The sequence below is a fragment of the Piliocolobus tephrosceles genome, chromosome 20 (genome assembly GCF_002776525.5).
Source record: "Piliocolobus tephrosceles isolate RC106 chromosome 20, ASM277652v3, whole genome shotgun sequence".
NCBI classification, from domain to species: domain Eukaryota; kingdom Metazoa; phylum Chordata; class Mammalia; order Primates; family Cercopithecidae; genus Piliocolobus; species Piliocolobus tephrosceles.
Genome location: NC_045453.1, coordinates 487,902 through 496,504, shown reverse-complemented (window position 1 = coordinate 496,504; position 8,603 = coordinate 487,902). Strand labels below are relative to the sequence as shown.

At 60.2% G+C, this 8,603-nt stretch overlaps 1 protein-coding gene across 3 annotated transcripts in view; it reads right to left on the bottom strand.

Moving 5' to 3' along the window:
* Positions 1–6: 6 nt before the first annotated feature.
* Positions 7–8,603, bottom strand: part of ADAM33 (ADAM metallopeptidase domain 33) — a 14,485-nt gene continuing 5,888 nt past the window's right edge. The window contains exons 4-22 of one of the 3 annotated variants that reach the window (XM_023220239.2): positions 7,023–7,101; positions 6,770–6,846; positions 6,501–6,690; positions 6,218–6,283; positions 6,063–6,134; positions 5,746–5,912; positions 5,575–5,659; positions 5,355–5,497; positions 4,681–4,858; positions 4,497–4,586; positions 4,095–4,290; positions 3,838–3,946; positions 3,542–3,740; positions 3,380–3,457; positions 3,196–3,304; positions 2,964–3,111; positions 1,503–1,594; positions 1,257–1,329; positions 7–950 (exon numbers count right to left, since the gene is read on the bottom strand). In XM_023220239.2, the coding sequence (XP_023076007.1) occupies positions 1,265–1,329; positions 1,503–1,594; positions 2,964–3,111; positions 3,196–3,304; positions 3,380–3,457; positions 3,542–3,740; positions 3,838–3,946; positions 4,095–4,290; positions 4,497–4,586; positions 4,681–4,858; positions 5,355–5,497; positions 5,575–5,659; positions 5,746–5,912; positions 6,063–6,134; positions 6,218–6,283; positions 6,501–6,690; positions 6,770–6,846; positions 7,023–7,101 (2,143 nt within the window). In that variant the 3' untranslated portion in view covers positions 7–950; positions 1,257–1,264. The remainder of the gene's footprint in view (positions 951–1,256; positions 1,330–1,502; positions 1,595–2,963; positions 3,112–3,195; positions 3,305–3,379; positions 3,458–3,541; positions 3,741–3,837; positions 3,947–4,094; positions 4,291–4,496; positions 4,587–4,680; positions 4,859–5,354; positions 5,498–5,574; positions 5,660–5,745; positions 5,913–6,062; positions 6,135–6,217; positions 6,284–6,500; positions 6,691–6,769; positions 6,847–7,022; positions 7,102–8,603) is intronic. The other 2 variants (XM_023220238.2, XM_023220240.2) reach the window with 2 other exon arrangements.

Here is an 8,603-nt window from a genome sequence, read left to right as displayed (position 1 = left end):
TCAGAACTCACTGCAGTGTTCAACTCAGGCTCAAGTGATCCTCCTGCTTCAGCCTCCTGAGCAGCGAGGCCTACAGGTACACACCACCATGCCCAGTTAATGTTAATTTTTTTTTTTAGATACAGGGTCTTGCTATGTTGCCCCGGCTGGTGTGGTCCTCCTGGTCTCTAGTGATCCTCCTACCCCGGCCTCCCAAAGTTCTGGGATTATAGGCATGAGCCACCACACTTAGCCAACGTGCCTTTCTTCTGACTTCTACTTTGGTATCTTTTCTTAAAGGGCTCCCTCTGTCCCCTCCCATACACAGAATGGGGGAGAGGCTGTCAGACTCTGAGCTCCAGAACCTCGGGTGCAGCACTGGGATTGTGGGTGGAGGCTGAGGAACCACCCAGGGGACAAGACAAGGTGGGAAGAAACAGGAAGGAAGATCCCCAAAATTATGTTTGTTTGCAGGGGCCAGGCTCCAGGGCAGTGGGAACTCAGTGAAACCATAGGGCCCCAGGACCTCTAGCTTCTGGCCAGCAGTCATGCCCTCCACAGAGCTGTGTCTGTGGAAATTGCATGTAGGAGACGCACCAGGCTCCCAGGACAGAACCCTTTTCAGGTGGCCAGCACTACCCAGCCTCCACTGGTGACGGAGGTCAGGGGCTGTGTGACCTTTGCTTCTGGGACTGATGGATTATTGAGCTGGAGAGTGTGCTCAGCAGTGTCCCCTTGCCCTCAGGAGCTTCTAATGTGGCTCTGGGTTCCTGGAGTAGGTGGGTCGGGGCTCCACTCGGGGAAGAAACTTCCAAGCTGCCTGAAGCTGCTGGAGGTCCAGTGATCCACTAGCTCTGCCCCTGGAGTTCAAGTTCCTGGAGTGGCTGTCAGTGGCCACCTGTCTTTAAATCTGTTCATTTCAGGAGCTACCTCTCACCAGAGGCAGGATCTTGGCATCCGGACTTGATCTGCTGAGAACGAGGAGGATATATTGTCCCCGAAGGACTGGGGCCCCAGGCTGCAAGCTGTGTGACAGGGAGCCCATCCTCACTCAGTGAGGACCAATGATGCAGGAAGAGCCACAGCTTCTCCCTCCCCAGCTCAGGGACTTCCACCATCCTGGTCTCCATGATAACAGCTTCTCCAAGAGGTCATAAACTCATGTCCGTAATAACCTGAGCCCAGAAACCTGATTAGGGGACAGCGAGCTGAGGGGTGGGAGAGGTGGGAGGGTGGGTGATGAGAGGGGGAGGCTTTGAATCCGGGTCCCTGCCTACCTTGGGGGTCAGGCGGGACTGCGGGCCACAGGCTTCTCAGGGTGGCTGCTGGGCTCATGAGAGTTCTCGGGGCCTGGGAGCAAAGGTGGAGGGTGAATGCTGTGAATATGGTCAGCAGGAGACCCTGGGGCTGGGTTGGGGCACAGGGGACTCAAGGTGACTGGGTGCTGCCCATGTGGAAGGAGGCAGGAGGCATGAGCCCTTCCCTTCCCTTCCCTCTGCACCTCCCCCTGGTGCCTCACTCACCCAGGGCCCAGGGCTGTCCAGTGGCTGTGGGGCCCAACTCCACGGGGTGAACGCTGCCCAGGGGGTGGTCCCTGTGTGGGCCATCCTTGGGCCTGAGCAATGTGATGAGTCCAGGAGGTTGGCACAGTGACCCTGAGTGGGTTATTGCCTCCCCACAGCATGGTGTCCAGCCCAGGGAGTTCTGCGTTTACTGAGTTTCTTGGGGGCACCCATCTGCTCCAGGTCACCCGCTCAGCTCCCTTCCTGCTCCCTCTTCAGGGAAGCCTTGGGATCCAGGCTCCACTTGAGCCTCATGCCCTCGGCTGGCACCTCCTCTCTCTAGTCCTAACATTTCCTCCAGGCTCTGGCACCACTCAGCAGCCTGGCACTCTCTGGATGTTGGCATCATTCAGCTTCCAAAGAACCCTGGACGTCTGCCCCTTCGGCAGCTATGTCTGCTCTCCTTGCCCCTGGGTACCCTGCTGCCCTTGATGATTCCAAGCCATCTTTGACTGTCCCCATCCCATGTCCCAGGGCCTTGTCATTTCCTGTGATGCTCCTTCAAAACACTCTCCCCTGCCCTAAGAATCCCCCTGCCTGGGTATGAGAAGCAGCCGCCGCCCTCTGCAGCACCCCCTCCATGCTGACACACCAGGCTCTGGCCACCTTGCTCCTCTGCCCACAGACCCTCAATCACAACTCACTGTGTCGGGGTTCTCTTAGCTGCTACCTGGGGCCCAGGTGGTGCCCTGCCCCTGTTATGCCCTCTGCCCCCATCTCTGGCCCAAATCCTGCCATCTCCCTTGGCTTGCCTGCAGCACTCCTAAGACCAGGCTATGTCAGACATGGCCACAGAGTGCCTGCCCTGCCTAGGGCCCTGGTGCAGGGTGAGTCCTAGGACAGCCATGCTTAGTATTATATGATTCCCCCCTCCACCACCACCCAGGTCACAGAGAACTGGGTTAGGGCAGGGCCCTGGCACAGGGGCAGCCAGCGCCTTGGCTGACCAGTGGTATGGAGTGAAAAGATGTGCTGGGCCCAGCATTTGGGAACTTCAAGGGGGTGACAGAGGCGATTTGGGCAGAGGAAGTGGCAAAGGGCTGAAAACTCATGAGACAGAGGCTAGACAGGCCTCCACGGGCAGCATGGTATAGGGACTGCAATCTGAGCTGGGGAAAACAGGGCGAAGTCAAGGGTGAGGCATTCAGCTGGTGGGAGAAGCAGGAACGTGAAGAGGAGCTGTACTGGGAGGTAGAGGGCCACGCCTTGCGGTGCTGGTGGTGGGGCAGGGATCCACCCCCTTGCTTGACTAGGAGGCCACTGGAACCTCCTGTTCAAAGCTACTTCTTTCCACAGCCTCTGGGGCTGCTCTCTGCACCTGGGGGCAAGGCTGAGGGCCTGCTCCAACTCCTGCAGCCCCAGCAGAACTCTGAGGAGGTGAACCGCAGGAGTAGGCTCAGGAAGCAGGCACTTGGAGCCTACCCACTGCGCGCAGGGTCCCTCCTGCAGCCCCAGCTGCATCGCTGCAGATGGGCTCCTGGGAGTCGGTAGCAACACCAGGCCAGGCCAGCCCCTGGGAGCAGAGGCAGCAGGACACTGAGGAGCATGGCCAGCAGGAAGGTGTCACGGTCTGCGGGGATCGGGGAAAGGGGGGGCTGAGTCCTGAGCAGGTGCACCACCCCAGCTCCTGCCCACATGCCCCCCACTGGTGTACTTTCAGGCTGCACAGGGCCGCTGTCCGTGCTGCCACCAAAGCCTGGGTTGTCACAGAAGGGCGGAGCCCAGCCTGGAGCACAGTGGCAGTTATGGTTGCTATTGCAAACCTGCAGAAAAGAGAAGGGAAGGAAGGTCACGTGGGATTAGAACCCCAAGGTCACCCTGACTCCTCAGGCTCTCACCCCATGGCTGTGGCAGGCAGTCAGGCAGCGATGCAGCTCCTGGAAGGCGGTGTTCTCGCAGCGCCTACTCTGGCACACCTACGGGCGGTGCACCAGGCAGTGAGTGGGACACTGGCCTGCAGAATTCAAGTGGCAAGGAAGGGTCGGGTGGGCAGAGCTCACCATTCTAGGTCCACACTGGGTGCCTGGTTCTACCATGCCCAGGCCAAGCAGGTCCAGCTGGGCACCAGGGAGGGCCAACGCTCCCCGACAGGTCACTTCATGGCCATCTGGGTGAACGGTGGAATCTACTGGCACCATGTGCGGTATGAGCAGGCCGGGCTTTCCGCCCTGGCACTGTAGCTTCCCACACAGGGCATCCCTGGGGAGGAAGCAGAGAGGAGTCGACAGCTGCAGTACCCCTCTTCCCCAAACCCACTCCACAGCTTCTGCTCCCTCCACTCAGCTCTACTCCCTACCTCCCTGCACAGGGCAGGAAGTGGCCCTTGCTGTCCTGGCCGCAGTTCCCATGGGCATCTCCCGCAGAGTTCACCACCTGGAAACAGGCCTCGGGGGCTGGATGGGAGCCTGAGGAAGAATGGGCTAGGCTGGGGGCAGCTCGGAGAGGGGCGGCGCTCAGCGGGCCTCAGTTTCCCCTGCCCATCTTCCCCACAGTAGAAAACTGGCCCCACCAGAGGATGGGGAGCAGGGTGCAAGGGTGCTCGTGTCCTCTCACCAGGCCCCCAGAGCTGCTGGCACTGCTGCTCCAGCGTGGGACATGCGCCATCCCAGCAGTAGCCACTGCCCCTGGCGCAGGGTGAGCCGTCCAGTAGGTAAACGTCTGGGGGACAGTGGGAGGAGATGCCCGTGCAGAACTCAGGGAGGTCACAGTCGCCCATGGCCTGGCGGCACAGCGCTCCAGCCGGCTTCAGCTGCGCAGGTGAAGGGTAGTGGGGAGAGCAGAGAGAGGCCGTGGGCAGTGAGAAGTCCATGTCGAGAGCGTGGCTCAGAGCTGGGGGAGCCAGGCCGACCCACGCCAGCACCCAACGGGGGAACCTGAGGGCACCAATTAACTAAGGCCAACAAACCGGCTCCCAAGCGGCCCGAAACCCTCACCCTGACCCTTTCATGCCCTCACCAGGCAGTGCACGCAGCAGTCCCCGTGGGCGCACTGGGCCCCCGGGCGCAGCGAGCAGTTGTGAGCAAAGCAGCAGAGGTCGCGGCACTCCTGGGACCAGAAAGGCAAGAAGTGACCAGATGAGGGCGCAGCGCTCCAGACCTGGGCCGAGAGGGCGAGTGGGGGCGGGGCGAGCCGACTTAACCTGGCCAGAGCCGCAGTCACACTCCTCGCCCGCCTCCACGAAGCCGTTCCCGCAGCGCGCGGGCAGCACGGGGAGTCCGGGGTCCGGGGCATTAGAGAGGCACGCGCCGCCCCCCTTGCGGAAGAAGGCGCGCAGCTGGCGGCGGCTGCAGGCGCTGAACACGCGCGGGAACGGGTGCCTACTGGCACGGGGAGGGCATTGAAAGTGGAGAGACAGTCCCCCAACCCCCGCGCTTCTCCGATCCCCACCCCTGGGCTTGGCTACAGCCGCCACATGCGCAGACACGCCTGAGCGATGGGAGGCTCGAATCCTCTAGAGGCAGAGCCCAGAGAGGGGAAGTGACCCGCGCAAAGTCACACAGCGAGCGGGATGGAGGACGGTGTGGCCCCAAGAGTGGGCAGCCCGGGACCCAAGGTGGAATCGCGACCCGGCGGTGCGCCTCCGGGTGTAGGAGTAACCTCGCCAGGTTACTCAGAAAATTATCTTCATACCGTTGAAAATCCACTTTGCCTGAGCTTCTTCCCTTTAAGCCTCATAAACCACCCTGAAGCGGACACTATGATCATTATCCCCATTCTACAGAAGAGGAAACTGAGGGACGACCAAAGAAACGCAGCGGAGGAAGTCCCCAGGACTAGCCGCCCCGCGGCAGCCCCGACCCCCCACGAGCGTACCCGGTGGCCGCAGCCATGACGCAGCCTCCGGACTCGGCCGCAGCCTCCACGCAGCAGCCGTCGGGGTCGTGGCTGAGGCCGAGGCTGTGGCCGATCTCATGGGCCATGGTGGCTGCGGCGCCAATGGGGAGCTCCGAGTGGTCCTGGGGGACCGTGGGAGGGCGGTCACTGCGGCCGTAGAGCCTACCGTGTCTCCCCTCGCCCCGCCCGCGGGGCTCACCGTGCTCACGCCTCCCGAGCTCTCGGCGCGGCACATGCCCTCGACGGGCGCCAGGCCCACTGTGGCGCCCTGGAAGGCGCGGCCCCTGGGGGCGGAGCGCGGAGTGACCGGGCGGGGCCGGGAGGTGAGGCCGCCCCGCCCAGGACCCGAGTCCGGGTCAGAGGCACCCACGTGAGCAGCTGCGCCGAGTCGTGGGGCCGCTGCGCCCACAGCCTCCGGCGCCACTGCAGGAAGGCCCAGAGCGTGGCGTTGGCGTCCTGCGTGACGCGGCTGCGGTCCCGCTCGGTCCACACTTCCAGACCGGTCAGCACCACCTGAATGTCCAGAGTCCTGAGAAGCTGAGGGCGAAGCGGAGCTGAAGCCAGGACAGGGCGCCCCACCGCGCCGCTGCTCCTTCATGGGGGCGCCCTTTCTCTTCCCCGCACCCCACTAGCACCTGCCTGTCCTGCCGCCGCCACCCGCATCACCACTCTCTCCCCGCCCCCAACCTGGTCCACGTAGTTGGCGACTTCCAGGAGACGCTGTTTGGTGTGGTTCAAGTTTCGCTGCTGGGTCAAGAACTGGGAAGGCAGAAATCCCGGTGGCTTGAGGTGCTGAGCTGGCCCCATCACAGACCTCACCAACCCCTGGGGTCGCTCCTCACCAGGGTGTGGTCTGCCACAATGTACAGTTCCAGGTACCTCCGGGTCCTGCGCGCTTCTCGCCTGTCCTGCGGAAGGGCAAATGGGGTCCCTGAGTGGAAGCTGCTGGGCTTGAATCCTGACCACCAACCCCAGCTCCCAGAAAGAAATTTAACATGTTTGCTGGAACTTGTTTCTTCAGACTCCAATAAAAATACTGGGACTTAAGGCCTGTGAATTCCTGTCTCTTGATTTGGAGAGCTATAGATACAGCATTCCCACTCCCATCCCCTGGATGCCCCTGACCCTGCTCTGGGGAGCCCCAGGAAGGCTGGCCATGCCCGCTATGTCCCCAGGATCTCTGTGGCCACAGGCTCCTTTCCAGGTGAGCAGCTGCTCCATCCGGAAGATCTTGTGGGTTGAGAAGTCCTTGGAGCCCGGGGGTGGCCAGGGTCGCAGATAATAGCTGGCATTGCTGCTGAGGGTGATCAGGCCACTGGGGTGCAGAGAGGTAGGAGTGGGTGTGAGGGAGCTCTTTCCCCATCCCAGGCCCAGCCTCCTCTCCCAGAGCTCACCTCATCCCAGAGCAGGTGCAGAGGACTACCCAGGAGTTGGGGAAGCCCCTTACTCGCCCGTGGTAGTAGCAATGTTCCTAGGGAGGAAGGGGCCAGCCCCACATCTCAGCCAGGGCTAGAGCAAGAGGGGCAAGAGGGAGGGTGTGGTAGGGGCTGGCTCCAACCTCCCCTTAAGAATGCAAGGAGGAGTAGGGGTAGGAATGGTGGGGGGTACCTCTGGGGGTGCATCCCAGAGCCCATGGAAGCATCTCACCTTGTGGTTGGGGGCCAGCACCACTGGCCGCCCATCTGGGCCGTAGTGGGTTTCTATGTATCCTGGGGCCAGCAGCCTGCTGAGAGGGGGTGTTACAGGGAGCATTGAATTTGGCTTCTTCCTGCTGCCTCCAGGATGTCTCCCAGCCTTCCTCCCTAAATGCTAATGGAGCAGCTTTATGAGTGAGGCACTCAGTGTGTCTTAGGGAAGGGACAGGAGCAATGGTGACTTAGTTCAGATCAGAAACTCTTGGGGTAGAGGAAGGAGACTTGGTGATGGTTTTGTTGTGAGAGGTGTGAGTATGGGAAGCGCCAGGGAGGAGGAATGGGAATAGGGGAAGAGTTTGTGGTTCCCAGGGGACCTGCAGCAGACAGCAGGATCCACAGGTCAGGAGGGGAGGAGTCAGGAGACACTGCCGAGGAATGGGACTTGGAGTTAGGGAAATGCAGCAACCTCCCCAGGTTCCCCTGCCTGCTGCCCTCCTTTGTTGGGCATCTGGTCAACCCTCTTGCCCCCACCTACCCTAGATCCTTGAAATATTTTCCTCAGACTTCTAGACCCCACATACCTCCCATCTGTCCTTCAGTGATTGAAGCTCACCCACTGCCTCCAGAGAAAACAGAACCCCCACCTGCCCACGCTGCTTCCGCCCTCCCCGCTTTCTCCACACCCTACTCCGGTAAAGATTTCATTTTCAGGCTTCATCTCAACAGGATCTTTCCCATGGGGACGGATCAATCATAAGTCAATATCTCTTCTTTAAAGAAAATCCTTTACCCCAACCTCACCTTGGCCTCATTACCTCCAGACCACCCCCTAATGATGGCTGCTTCCCACCTCCCGGGCATTCCACCACCTGCCCCAGCTCTGCCCCCACCCTTGCTCCACACACACCCGCCACCCTAGGAGGCAGGTGATGTGACCACTCCATTGAAATGGTAGGGACGTTGGCCCCAGGGAAAATATGGTTGGGCATAGTGGAACTAGAGTTTGTTCCCAGTCCATCCAACTCCGCGAGGGAGAATAAAGTACATATCAAGTGCTCAGAACAGTGCCTGCAGTCAAACAAGCACTCAGTAGGTAATATATATATTGATAATATAGTCTGGGTGGTTTTAAGAGCCTGTGCTCCAACTGGGACAGCCACCCCACCCAGCCCAAGGCACCTTCCTGAGTACAGGTCTGCCTGTCCCTTCCCCAGCTCAAAATCTTTGGCTCTGGATGGTCCAGGACACTGAGCACCAAAATGGCCTTTTCTGTGATCTGACCCTCCTGGGACTCCCCAAATTCTTTCTCCCTGCTCCCCTCCCTGTAGATGGAGACCTTCCAGGCAAGTCAGACAAACTGCTGCCCCCAAGTGTAGCCACTGCATCTTCTTCTTTTTTCTTTTCTGTTCTTTTCTTTTTTTTCTTTTTTTGAGACAGAGGCTCATTGTGCCTAAGCCGGAGTGTGCAGTGTGCAACCTCTGCCTCCTGGGTTCAAGCAATTCTCCTGTCTCAGTCCCCTAAGTAGCTGGGATTACAGGCGCCGCCACCACGCCCAGTTAATGTTTTGTATTTTTATTTTATTTATTTATTTATT